The sequence below is a fragment of the Meles meles genome, chromosome 6 (genome assembly GCF_922984935.1).
Source record: "Meles meles chromosome 6, mMelMel3.1 paternal haplotype, whole genome shotgun sequence".
NCBI lineage: Eukaryota > Metazoa > Chordata > Mammalia > Carnivora > Mustelidae > Meles > Meles meles.
Window position 1 is genome coordinate 72,321,479 of NC_060071.1, and position 14,679 is coordinate 72,336,157.

General features: G+C 35.8%; 2 protein-coding genes across 4 annotated transcripts in view; one reads left to right on the forward strand and one right to left on the reverse strand.

Moving 5' to 3' along the window:
* FAM227B (family with sequence similarity 227 member B) overlaps positions 1 to 14,679 on the reverse strand; it is a 201,520-nt gene that overhangs the window by 70,578 nt on the left and 116,263 nt on the right. The window lies entirely within an intron of this gene.
* FGF7 (fibroblast growth factor 7) overlaps positions 6,876 to 14,679 on the forward strand; it is a 50,733-nt gene continuing 42,929 nt past the window's right edge. The window contains exons 1-2 of one of the 3 annotated variants that reach the window (XM_046008119.1): positions 6,876 to 7,081; positions 7,677 to 8,232. In XM_046008119.1, coding sequence (XP_045864075.1) covers positions 7,947 to 8,232 — 286 coding nt within the window. In that variant the 5' untranslated portion in view covers positions 6,876 to 7,081; positions 7,677 to 7,946. The remainder of the gene's footprint in view (positions 7,082 to 7,676; positions 8,233 to 14,679) is intronic. The other 2 variants (XM_046008118.1, XM_046008117.1) reach the window with 2 other exon arrangements.

Consider the following 14,679-nt stretch of genomic DNA (forward strand, 5'->3'; position numbering starts at 1 on the left):
CAGAATATTCCTTCCAGAGTATTCACTACTTTATCTCCAAAACTCTAGGACAACACCTGGTACCAAAATAGCTACTTAATAAATATTTTTTAGTGAGTAGATCAAGGAAGTAAGTAATAATGATTGTATGGCATGATCCAAAGTTGGGGCTAAATTTATGGGGTGGTAAAAAAAATTATGGAAAGGGACTGACAAGGTAAAAGATGAAGATAAATCCATAGTGTGGCAATAGCTGTGGGAAGTAGTAGTAGAAGTAGAAGTAGAATAGTAGAAGTAGATCTTGGATTATAATCTCAAATATGCAAGAAATAACATAAATTTATGTTTATAAATCAACCTTGTTTCAACTTTGAGAATGTTACCTCCCAGGTTGGTAAAAAAATTTTACCTCCATTGTTTCTGGGTTTCCCTCTTCTGCCTCAAGATGGGATAGGATTCAGGGACAAGGCAAGGCCCTCTGTTTTTTTTTGTTGTTGTTGTTTTAAAGATTTTATTTATTTATCCACAGACAGAGATCACAAGCAGGCAGAGAGGGGGCAGAGAGAGGGGGGGAAGCAGGCCCCCCGCCGAGCAGAGAGCCCAAAGCAGGGTCAATCCCAGGACCCTGAGACCATGACCAGAGCCACCCAGGTGCCCCAGCCCTCTGGTTTTTGAGTCATTGGTCTACTCTTGTTCCTTCTGGGTATTCTCTGACTCTGCTCACATAGTTCCTTCAGATATGGACTTTCTGCTGTTTTCAGATTTCTTTTTGAAACATGGGAAATCTTTTTGAGGGGTGCTTATGGCCCCCATCTGTTTAGATACATGAGACAATCCTTACTCTCTGGACCTTGGCTGCTTCTGCTGTGTGCTACAGTGTTTCCAGAAATATAGGAGCTGGGTTCCACAAACAGACTGACTTCTTTATGCTCTTTTCATGGTACTTAATACAACTCTGTAAAGTGGATCCAGGCTTAACCCAAGTCAGGAAGTGTATTTGACTTTTTTCTCACCCATCTTACCTTTCTCTCCTTCTTCTTCTTCTTTTTTTTTTTTTTAAAGATTTTATTTATTTATTTGATAGAGAGAGATCACAAGTAGGCAGAGAGGCAGGCAGAGAGAAGGGGAGAAGCAGGCTCCTTGCTGAGCAGAGAGCCTGATGTGGGGCTTGATCCCAGGACCCTGAGATCATGACCCGACCCAAAGGCAGAGGCTTAACCCACGGAGCCACCCAGGCGCCCCCCCCCCCATCTTACCTTTCTAATTATAAAGTTTGGCTATCTTTTTGAGAATATGAAGAACAGAAAAAACAATATAAAATGACAATTTAATATTACATAAACTTATTCTGCTAATAGGAATTAAATAAGTTTGGGCCACAATAGAGGCAGGGAGTATGATTCTGAACATGTCACCCTTTTGCTTGATATATTTTAATGGCTTCCTATGGCCTGTACGATGAAGATCTAACGCCTTAACACAGCCCAACAGGACTCTTCCCACCTCTTCATGCACCGCAATCCTTCTTATTCCCTCTAACAAAACCAAACTGGTGTTTTATTGTTAAAACAAATATGTTCTCTTTCAATACAGGGTCTTTATATATTTACAGGTACCTCTTCACCTGCTTAGCTCCTTCTCACCCTTTAAATTGCAGCTCTACTGTCATTACTGCAGGGAAAGTTTCCCTACTGCCACCTGTTGTACACTCTCCGATGGTGGCTTTCTCTCATAAAATGAGAAATGCAAGGGGTAACTATAATGAACGCCATTTTTACCTGTCAGAGTAGCAAAACCCGAAAAGTTTGGTAATACACTATACTGAAAACAAAGTTACACTTCTGCACTGCTAGTGGGATAATAAAACTAGCACAACTTCTGTGGAGGATAAGCTGGCAATATCTAGCTAAATAATAAATACATATACAATTTGACCTGGACAAGTTCTAGAAATTGATCCTACAAATATATTTGCACAGTAAAAAAAAAATGACATGTTTACAATTTTATTTGTTGGAGCTTTTTTTTTTTTTTTTTTGGTAACAGGAAAAGACTGGAAAAAAATTAAATGTCCACCAATAGATGGCTAGGCAAATACATTGTGATATATTCCCATTCAGTGGAGTACTATGCAGTTGTAAAACAAATTGAGGAAATTTCCTAAGTACTAATGGGGACTTACTATTTTTATTAGTAAAAATGCAACATGCAGCACATGATGTATGGTATGCTATCTTTTGTACAAAAAGAAGAAAAATTATATATATATGTGTATATCCACACATATGTATTCAATTTTGCCTATATATATACATAGAAAACTCTGGAAAGTTACACAAGAAACTAATAACAATGATTACCTATATTTTTGGTAAAGAATGGGAGCTAATAGGATGGGGAACAGGATAGGATGTAAAAATCTACAGAATGAAAATATTTAATGATGTTCTTTCCTACTGATTATATTACACATACTTATGAATGTGGCATAGGTTTAAAATTAATCATTGAAATGCAAAATTTATTAAACAAAAGCTATTTTCTATCATTTACCTCTTTATTAAATAGGAATATAGTGGAAGTTGCTTAAGCAAAACTAGATGGTGGTTAATCATTACCTTAAAGGCCACTTATGTATTCTTTTTACATATTCTATTCCCAAATCAACCAAGGCAAGAATTAGGCACTGTTTCTTTTTGAAGAATACCAGATGCTAATCTTTACTTTCTAAGAATGCTTTTATAAAAAGCCAGTGTTTAGGAATAGATGCAAGAATCCTTTGTTTTACAGATTTAAACCTTTGTTTTACAAATTCAAAGCTCGAGAGCTGGAGGTGTTTCCAATAAAAATTGAAGTTAACACAATCCAGAAAGTAAGAGAGACACTTCTTCGAAGTATTTCTGTGCTTAGCTTATTACTATATATACATTAAAAATAGAACAAAAAATGCTTATCAATGTAATTACCACCAAGAACTAAAAAAAAAAAAAAAAAAAAAAAAAACCCGGAGTGATGGAATGGAATAGAGAACCCAGAAATGGACCTTCAATTCTATGGTCAACTAATCTTTGACAAAGCAGGAAAGAATATCCAGTGTAAAAAAGATAGTCTCTTCAACAACTGGTGTTGGGAAAATTGGACAGCCACATGCAGAAGAATGAAACTGGACCATTTTATTACACCATACTCAAAGATAAACTCAAAATGGATGAAAGACCTAAATGTGAAACAGGAATCCATCAAAATCCTAGAGGAGAACACAGGCAGCAACCTCTTCAACCCTGGCCACAGCAACTTCTTGCTAGACCCATCTCCAAAGGCAAGGGAAATAAAAAGCAAAAATGAACTAATGGGACTACATCAAGATCAACAGCTTTTGCACAGCAAAGGAAACAGTCAACAAAACCAAAGACCATCTAGAGAATGGGAGAAGATATTTGTAAATGTCTTATCAGATAAAGGGCTAGTATCCAAGATCTACAAAGAACTTATGAAACTCAGCACTCAAAAAACAAGTAATCCAGTCAAGAAATGGGCAGAAGACATGAACAGACATTTCTGCAAAGAAGTCATACTAATGGCCAATAGACACATGAAAAAGTTCTCAGCATCACTCAGCATTAGGGAAATACAAATCAAAACCACAATGAGATACCACCTCATATCAGTCAGAATGGTTAAAATTAACAAGTCAGGAAACAACAAATGTTGGTGAGGATGTGAATGGGGAACCTTCTTACACTGCTGGTGAGAATGCAAGCTGGCACAGCCATTTTGGAACACAGTATAGAATTTCCTCAAAAAGTTAAAAATAGAGCTACCTTATGACCCAGCAATTGCACTAGTAAGTATTTACTCAAAGGATACAAACACGGTGATCCAAAGGGGCAACTGCACCCTAATGTTTATAGCAGCAATGTCCATAATAGCCAAACTATGGAAAGAGCCCAGATGTCTACTGACAGATGAATGGATAAAGAAGATGTGGTATCTATATATATAATGAAATATTACTCAGCCATCAAAAATGAAACATTACCATATGCAATGATGTGGATGGATCTAAAGGCTAAGAGAAATAAGTCAATCCCAGAAAGACAATTATCATCTGATGCCACTATCTATAGAATTTAAGAAGAAAAACAGAGGATCATAGGGGAAGGGAGGGGAAAAATGAAATAAGATGAGATCAGAGAGGGAGTCAAACCATAAGAGACTGTTACTTATAGGAAGGAAGTTGAGGGTTTCTGGAGGGGAGTGGTGGGGGGATGGGGTAACTGGGTGATGGGCATTAAGGAGGGCAAATGATGTAATGAGCACTGGGTGTTATATGCAACTGATGAATCACTGAACTCCACCTCTGAAACTAATACTACATTATATTTTAATTAATTGACTTTAAATAACATAAAATTTTTTAAAAATGCAGAGTGTAGGGGCACCTAGGTTAAGCATCTGCCTTCAGCTCAGGTCATGATTCCAGGGTCCTGGGATTGAACCCTGCATAGGGCTCCCTGCTCTGTGAGAACCCTGCTTCTCCCTCTCCCACTCCCCCTGCTTGTGTTCCCTCTCTTGCTGTGTCTCTCTCTGTCAAATAAATAAATAAAATCTAAAACAACAATAACAACACAACAACAACAACAAAACCCAGAGTGTTAATCCATCTAGAGATACCTGAAGTTCCTCTTGGTTTTTGGAGAATACCTCTTAAAGTATACGTATAATAAGGGCATAAGTGAGGTTTTCATTACAGCTGTGGTGTTACTGAAGCAGGGTATGGGCCTATCTTGAACTAATTATTTTCCATTAGGAAAACTGATAATCAAAAAATTATTTATTTAGAATTTTTCTTTAGAAGACTTTATTATTTGTCAGAGAGAGAGAGAGAGAAAGAGAGAGAGGGTATGTGAGCATGAATAGGGGGAGGGGCAGAGGGAGAAGCAGGCTCCCCACTGAGCAAGGAGCATGAAGTGGACTTGGTCCCAGAACTCCCGGATCATGACCTGAGCCAGAGAGACGCTTAACTGACTAAGCTACCCAGGCATTCTACTAATCAAAAGATTTAAATATAGTTACCTTGTTGAGATTAAGCCACTCATTAATATTATGGGGATTATATTTTCAAATCACAGAGTCCAAAGGCATCTAATGAACCTAAAATAAATAGATCACAATTTTGTGCTTTGTTTCCAATTTTACAGTTAACCCTATAGAACAGATTTTAAGGAGACACTAGCAGTCTTTATCAACAAACTATTTCTTTTATTTAAGTTTTGAGCATTTAACTAGCAAATCTTGACTTCTCATCTATTGATTTCTTAGTTTAAAATGTGTAGGCTTGGTGTGGAACAAATGGATTTAGTAGCTCTTGAATATCTTTACCTGTGAACTGTTAATAATTTTCACTTCTTTAGAAGCAATATCCAAGTTCTAGGAGTTCTGACACTGCTCCTTGCTGTTGCATATGGGATTATGATTCAGAACACAGTAGCATCATTCTTTCCTTCTCCTTGGCCTACATGATAGATTATTTTACAGTGACCTATTCAACGGAAGCAATTAGAGAAGGGCCCACCCTCCTCTGATCTAGTAAACTTACAAATTTCAATATCCGGTGCCTAAAGAGTAACTGGGTACATTTAGCCTTTTCCATGCTCTTGATTCTGTTCCCCCAAAGCATAGAAACCACATACACTATGATCTGGATTGGAAGGACTTAATTTCCTTTTTCTATTTGGTCTACATGCACCACCTGGTGGTAAAATAGTGAATTTCAAGGTGTGTGTGTGTGTGTGTGTGTGTGTGTGTGTGTGTGTGTGTGTGTGTGTTTTGGGGGTATTAACATGGGAAAGAGAATTTCAATATACATTCCTAAATATTGATTTAAATTAACAATGCAATTATTTTGCAGCAAATAGTTAACAAAACACTAGAACACTATATATATGCCAGATAGGAAGTAAAGGAGAGAGTACCTCATGTTGGAAAGTACAATAGCTTTCTCTTATTTACATTAACTACAGCTCTTATAACTCCATCCTTTGATAAACATTTATTTATTGTGCTAATATTCTTATTGAGACAAAAGTCAAACACATTGATAAGCAGTGTAAAACCATTTTCTTTATTTTTAATTTTTAAGGATTATAATTTTTAAAAGGATGCATCCTCTTTCTTATATTGGTAGTTAGTACAAGTCAGATTCACAGAATTTTAAAACTACAAGGCACCACAGAGTCATTTAGACTAATGCACTAATTTTACAAATATAGTAGCTGAGACTCAGAAATGCCAAGTGACTTGCCCAAAGTCATACTGGTAAATAGTGGCTCAGCTCAAATAAGAAACTAGGTCCTCTTACTTTCAGCCTAGGAATATAAAATCTAAAAATTATACTCATATACCATGGTAAAATACCTCTGTGTGAAAAGATATGCACTTAACTCGGCCACATAGTGCTTTAGAACACTAAGATGTGAATTAATTGACACAGGCTAGTTTTGTTCTAAAATTCTGAGTGCAAAGAAGTAACAGTAGAAATGCACATATCGTAAAGCTATTGAGAAGGTTTTCTAACCAGCAAAAATCCCTTTTATTTATGTTCAAAGGAATATTTTTCAACTTATATGTAACGCTGTTTTGTGAAGATGGTGCAAAAAATTCCCTTTCCCCTTTTAACTGCTTCAGAATCAGAGATCTGTTTCTACAAAGTAGGTACCCACTGGTAGGTTTAGGCATAAACCATGTTCATAGCTCCCTCTCATGACCATTGAATGAATACTATATAAGCCTCCTTTATTCTCGCTGTTGTATTCAACTAACAGCTCACTGGTTAAGTTTTAATTGCTTCCAATGAGGTCAGCAAAGGTATTTATCGAAAAGCCCTGAATAAAAAGGCTCCACACACACACACACACAAGCATACACGAGCTCACACAGAGAGAAAATCCTCTTGCCTGTTGATTTATGGAAACAATTATGATTCTGCTGGAGAATTTCTCAGCTGAGAAATAGTTTGTAGCTACAGTAGAGAGGCTCAAGTTGCACAAGGCAGACAACAGACATGGAATTCTTGTGTATCCAGCTGTTATCAACAGAACAAGTAAGTTACTATTATTTGTCTTTAAAAATAATACTGAATGGTTTTCTAGTAGTTTACCTCTTTCTCTGGTTTTAGTGCTGAGGGGAAAAGTAAAGTTACTAAACTTTTGAGCCACGTAATTATCTATAGTAATTATGCTGTAGAACTTACATAAAGATAAGGTTGATGTTCTCCAGACAATACTGGCATTTAACTTGAGAAATGTGGGTAGTTCAGGAGAAAGTAATTGATTAATCAGAAACATAAAAGCATACAATAAACAAATCTAGGGAAAGCATTTATACTTTGTTAATAGTGATTTTAGGACTTAATTTAAATCAATAGCTCTAACTGCAGGATGTTTCTTTCCAAATAGCAATTGGAATAAATGGTACAATCATATTCTGATTTGTCTCTAGTAATGCATAACATTTATAAATCTACATAGAGAGAAATGAAGATGTTGGCATCTTCTGTGAAAGCTGTTTTAAATGTGCCTTCACAGTACAAACTGCACTGCATGTTATACTACTGTTTACCTACTAAGATTTATACGTATAATTTTTCATCCTCCCCTCCTCTTCTTTCCCTATTCTTAATTTCTTATTGCAAACAGAAGTCAAGTAGTAAACAGTGTCGCAGCAACTGAACTTATTACAACCTGTTTTTATAAGGAAATACCAACAGAGAGTTATTTTAGGAGGAATCCTGTATTGTTATCAGGAACTAAAAGGATAAGGATAACAATTTGGAAAAAAACAACTGTTCTTTCTTAAATCAATCTACAATTCACAGATAGGAAGAGGTCAATGACCTAGGAGCAACAATCAACTCAAGATTTAATTTTCATTATGTTATTCATGAACACCCGGAGCACTACACTATAATGCGCAAATGGATACTGACATGGATCCTGCCAACTTTGCTCTACAGATCATGCTTTCACATTATCTGTCTAGTGGGCACTATATCTTTAGCTTGCAATGACATGACTCCAGAGCAAATGGCTACAAATGTGAACTGTTCCAGCCCTGAGCGACATACAAGAAGTTATGATTACATGGAAGGAGGGGATATAAGAGTGAGAAGACTCTTCTGTCGAACACAGTGGTATCTGAGGATTGATAAACGAGGCAAGGTCAAAGGAACCCAAGAGATGAAGAACAGTTACAGTAAGTAATGTCCTTTATTTATAGCATGTGTAGGAACCTTAATCTGTGAAAGAATCATTTTCAAGTGACAGGTTTTCTTAGTTTCCTTTTTTTTAAAAAAAAAATTAACTATCATCTTCTAATTTCTCTTAATTGGGATCATTGAACTATGTTTCCAAAAACATCTTCTGCAACAGGTCAAATCTACTAATATTATAGTTGGAACTGATAACCCACACCAATTTGAAAATATAATCCCTATGTCCTAAACTCAAAATGCTTATAAGCTAAGCAAAATGTAAATGATATTATTGACACTAAAATGTGACTCACTGTCTTCTATCAAAATTCATTAAGAACTCTTAAAGAGAGTTCTCAGTAAATGCTCAGTAAGTGAGTATTCAGTAAATGCTAACCAAAACCTACTTACTAGTTTGAGGAAAAGAAATTTTATTTTAAAAAGTAATTTGATTTTCTTTGAAACAATATGTCTGTAGTGGGAAATAATCTGTGCTCAAAAATGAATTTAGCAACTTGTGCAATTGTGTATAGTTATAAAATAGAAAGCAATCTGTGGTATCCTCATCTGTTTGCACCACAATGAGTTTGTATTAGATTGTTTATTCACCTGAGCAAAAAAAAAAAAAAATAGGTTCCTCCTAACATTTTCTTTAATCTTTACCTTAAGAGAATTGTAAATGTGAAGGAGGAAATAAAAGTGAGTTAGAAGAGATGTCCATGATTTTCTGTTAGTGTATTACATTTTTTCCAAAACCCAGGTTTTTTTCATGTTAAAATATCAGGGTTGGACTTATCATTTAGCAGTTATGATTAATAAATAATTTTAATAGTTTTAAATTTAATGGGGTAAAATATTCAACATGTATAGTAAGAATTTAAAATCCCTGAATGAAAATAGATTTTGTTTAAATTACTAGCATTTGAACAATGTTATTATTATTTCATCTTATAATATTATGTATGTTAAAGTAAACTGAAAAAGAATGCATGGGGTTGATGGTGTAAACATTTGCTTAAGTACTTACAGTATGTTTTGCTTGCAGTGAGTACTTGAAACTTCAGTTGCTTGTTTAATGAATGCTTTTTAGGCTTCTTAATTAATGAACCAGTAAGTGGGAATCTGGGGAATTATGTTTCCAATATGAAAATAAGAGGATCTTCTTTGTAACTATAATCGATATAGAATGCTAAGGCCATTTTAATGGATTATTAAGAGCAATACTTTAATCATTACAGTTATTAATAAAATTATTATGTTAGTCATAGAAAATTGTCCTGATTATGCTTAAGTTTAGGTAAAGAAATAACCATTTGGAGGAAGGTTCTGTGGATAATCACTTTTATGTGAGCAACAGAATTTGGAATATAATCAATTTTTTAAAAATTGAGACTTATCATGGATAATGGAACCTGGTAGAGGAGACAGAGCCCGGGTGGAAGTTATGACGCATAAATATAATCCCTGCCTGTAAATAATTCTGGAAAAATATTTAATTCTTTCCAAGTCTCAGTTTTTTCATCTCTAAGATATGGGATATGTGCAGATGATCTCCAATGTACCTTCTAATTCTTATGGTCTATTCTATTCTAAGCCATAGAATATATCATATAAATGTGAATAAATCTAAGTACTCATTATATAATTACCACATACTCTGAATGATATAGGTGAATATTATCTCAAGGATAAGATGAGCTGTCAGAACTAATTTGAAATCGTAGCAATATGGTTATCAAACCGAAACACTGTAGAATTCTTCTGTATGCCAGCTAATTCCTTTTGAATGCTTTAGTCAAGTAATGGAAAGTGAAAAATTAGACATAAAATCCAGTGAAAAGGAACAGTATGCATAATTATTTGGGATGAAAAATATCCACAATTAAGACACATTCACATATGTGTTTTATTTTGTGTTAAAATTTCTTAAAACCATGAAACCCAGGTGTTTGTAAACATACACAAAATGCCAAACTTATTTTATAATTTGAAACACAATTTAGCGTTAACCTTGAGTAACCATAAAGCTGATTTGGTATACCACTCCTCCTCTACTCTAATTCTACAGTAAAAATGAAAGAGAGAGAGAAAGAAAGAAATTCATTCTGTTCATTACTTAGAATGTCACAATACCAAGGTACTTAAAGACAGAATATATGTCATATAAGTAGTCTTCACTTCTATAAGTTTTTCATAGGCTGCATATAGAAGTATACTTTCTTGATATGGTGTGAATTCTCTTGGAAAGAGAAATCTTTAACGGGATGCTTTAAGTAAACCCTAAAACTCTTGGCAGGTTGTATTGTTATCCTATTAAAGAAGGAGCCACTCAACCTTCGGCATACTTGAAAAGCAGCTGATTCACCATTGTCTATTAGGAAATCCCAAGATACAAAAGGAAACACTTCATTGAAAAATAAATGAAGAATAACTTATTAGAAGAGAATTCCGGTAGTTGTTTCTTATTATTTCTGGGAAAGCCTTACTAATTTTAAGTGTGAATGTCCCATACATAAAATGTTTAAACTGACACATAAAGTTGAAGCTACTATATCCAGGTACAAAGAAAGTGCTCAATAAAATTTAAGAAGCCAAAGAAGAACAAAAACTTGAAATTACAAATATGAAGACTATTTACATTCCTCAGTCATTAACATTTGAATGAACAAATGAACAAAAGATGTGTCCTTCTTATTTAAAATGAGAGTAAAGGTAATTGGATTGTCTACAAAAGTGAAATGCAGCAGAGTTCAGAAAGTGTGATAGATCTGAATCAAACTCTTGCATTTCATTTTCAGTATTCCAATGCCTTAAATATGTTCAGTGGTTTTTGAACACCCTTCTTTAGAGGTCTTTTAAGATGGTATAGATTTAAATATCTTAGATGGTAAAATTTTGCATGAAAAGTTAATTGTCAGCTTGTGTGAGACATAGTTGTTCTCTGCATTACTATGAGAAGGTCCCCACTCCATTCTCATGGCTTTGCTTTGAATGAAGGGGAAAGTTACCTGATGAAATGAATAGGTTTTGAAGGACTGTTTACTTTACTAGGAGAAGGGTAACTTCTTCATAAAAAATGTGACTTACAAGATATTGCTAAGATAATGAACTGGAGTGAGTAGAAGAGGTAATAAATCTGGGTACACAATTCTGTTTCCAGAAGATTGGGCTCAGATAGGTTGATGGAGGGCCTAGAGGAAGAGAAGCGTTGTGGCAGGGAGGTGGATATGATAGCTCACGTCTCGTATCTTTAGGGAACTAAAAAAATTACCTAAGCTATCCTGAGTTGTGAGAACCTAGCTTTAGTCTTAACTATAGTGTTGTCTTGTGAAATATTTTAAATTTAGATTAGAATGAGTAAATTGCAGAAAAAGCATGCCAAGGAACCCAACAAAAATAAGACTTGTACTAATAGACATTAAGTAAGACCCAATTTGTAAATGTAGGAATTCATGAGAGGCTAGGAGATGCTAGACCACACTGGGGAGAGAAGCTGTTACTGGTGAACTGGTCCTCAGATTGCTTACTATTCTCACCTGGGAGGTAAGAAAGCCTGTTCTCTCTGGTGGTTACACATTTAGCCTTATAGTAGGTTTACAAGAGGCAAAACTGGAACCTAACCTGAACTAATATAAGGGTAATAAAAGCATTACATGCCCTCCTAAAATGAAAGAAATATTCATATCCTCTGCAGAAGGAGAGCATTAATAACATCATAAAGGGATGGTAATGGATGGTCAATACCTTCCCTGTTGTTGTCAGAACTCCCCTGTTGGGTAAGGGTGAGAGGGTGAATTTAGACAATTTTTGGACCAGGCACTCCATCAACAGACAGAGCCAATCACTCCACACCTGACAGAAATAACACTGCTGTTTAAGCAGGGGATTGAGGTGCCAAGTGAGAGATGGCAGCAGTGTACTGGGCAACTGACAACTGCCCTGAGAGACATGGGATCCAATTATTAAAAGGTTTTGCTCTTCCCAACCATGGTCAATATCATCCATTTCTTTTAAGAAGAAATGCTTAATTGTGATAGGCCACTGGCTCAAGCAAAAGCATGCCTCACTTATTAGAATTAAGCATTGTAAGTTCCATAGCAAAAAAAGGGTTAGCCATTCTGAAAACCAGCCAATGATTTGGCAATATTCTCTTTTGGATTGTTAGACTGTGACAGGATATGGCCTAACAATTGGCAAAAAGCAAATAAACACAGTGTTGTGGGGTTTGACTTTGGCCACAAAATCTTCAGCAACCCAACTGTCAACAATTCTTTGGATAAGATCCTACTCAGCAATAATCTCTGCTAGTAGTTAGCAAATATATATACCACCTCTAAATATGGAGATGGTAAACTTGCTTATGCTCTGAACAGTTCTTAGCAGGTTATACAAAAGAAAAATAATTCATATTATCAAAACAAAAATTAGAAAACCAGGGCAACATAAACTTAAAAAAAAGAACAATGAGAAACATATCTATGGAATTGAACCAAAATCCTGCATTACTGACAAAATGCAATCCTGTAGAACTGGTGACAAAGTACACATAATTTATTGCCACAGGTGCATCTCTTCTTTATTTTGTAAATCCTCATTTGAACTGACCATCATTTTCTTTTCAGTACCAAGCCAGAGCATCTACATGTATTTTCCCTTTCCACTCAGCTGTGTTACAACTCTTTAGCCTACAGTTCTAGAGCACTCAGAGACCCAAGTGAATTGGAGAGAACAAGAGAAGCCAGCTTTCAGTCAGCCACGTTCCCTTTTCCAGGTTTTCCTATTGCTCAGCTTTGGCTAAATACTGTAATCAGCTAGGGAACTTTAAAAAAAATACTGAAGCCAGGTCCCACCCACAAAGACTCTCATTAAATTGATATGGGGTGCAGCCTGGGCACCAGGAATTTAAAAAGCTCCCCAGATAATTCCGACATGCTGCCAAAACTGAGAACAACTGGATCATGTTAGAGGATCACATTAGATTATTGGGAGACCACTGTTAAATCAGAATCCTGAGAAGGTGGGGGAAGACTCAGGCATCAATATTTGTTAATGCTTTCTAGTGATTTTACTGTGTAGATAAGGTTAAAAACAACTATTTAATGGGACCAAGGGTTCTATTTCAACCTGGATGCCCTCAGGTCCCAGGAATGTTTTAGAGCCCTTGGATGGCTCCATAGTTAACTTATATGAGGATTTCAAAATGGGCTTATCAGGAATGACTCTCTGAATTATGAATTGATGAAGTTCTTCCGGGTCCAGCTGACCCCTCCGACAAATCTCAGTGGCTCCAACATTTGGAACTGGTCTGGAAATGCATGTGATGATAGCTCTGTAACTACCATGTGAGAAGGCTATGCAATGAATTCATTGCAGGGAAGAATAGGTCTTGTACCACAGTCTCACAATGACAGGCAGGTCTGAATCTCTTCTGACAATTTCAAGTGGTGCTACAGCTGGGACGTGGAGTACAGACATCAATGCCAGCTTACTTGGCACTTAAATGAGCCACTTATAACTATGAACCCAGATGCCCCCAAATTAGGGTCTCATCTCTTCTGGCCAGCCCACAGAGTTTAAGGCAGTGATTTAAAGAGATAACCTCAAGTCTAGAAAACCCAGGGGGAAAAAAACCCACAAGCCTAGAGGGTCTGTCCAGAATAGTGAAAAGGATATGAAGCTAGAGGTTGGTTTTCTTTGTAAATTTGGGATTAAAGCAAAGCTTTCTTTCTTTTCTCAGGAGCCTAGCTTTCCTTCTCTGTATCAAAAACCTTTGGTAGCACAGTAACTTTTTTTTCATCACTAGTGGAATACAATACTTTTCTATATTTTAATTTCACATATGGCACACAGAAGAAAAGGCAGGAATTGTGCATATCTAAGTAATATGGAGAAAAAAAGAACTCATTAAATGAAGTAAGCTTCTATATGAATTCCTTCCTTTTCTGAACCATATCCAATCTTTCTTAAAAAAAAAAAAACTTTACCGAGGTATGTTGACATGCAAAAATCTGTACTTATTTAATGTATACAAATTGACTAATTTCTACATCTGTGAAACTACCACCACGATCTACGCCATAAATATATCCACCACTTCCAAAAGTTCCCTCCAGTCTTTTAATTTATTATGTTTATTTTGTGATAAGAACACTTAACATAAGATCCATCCTTTTAGCAAATATTTAAATATACCATGTAACAGTATAAACTGTAGGCACTACACTGGTGCCTACTCTAATCCCTATCTCTAGGACATATTCACCTTGCATAGTTGAAATTTAGTACCCTTTAAGAAATACCTCCTTATTTCCCCCTTCCCTCCAGCCCCTGGCCACCACCATTCTACTCTCTGCTTCTACGAGTTTGACTATTTTAGATTCCTCCTATAAGTGGCATCATGTCGTATTTGTCCATCTGTGTCTGGCTTATTTCACTTTGCATAATGTACT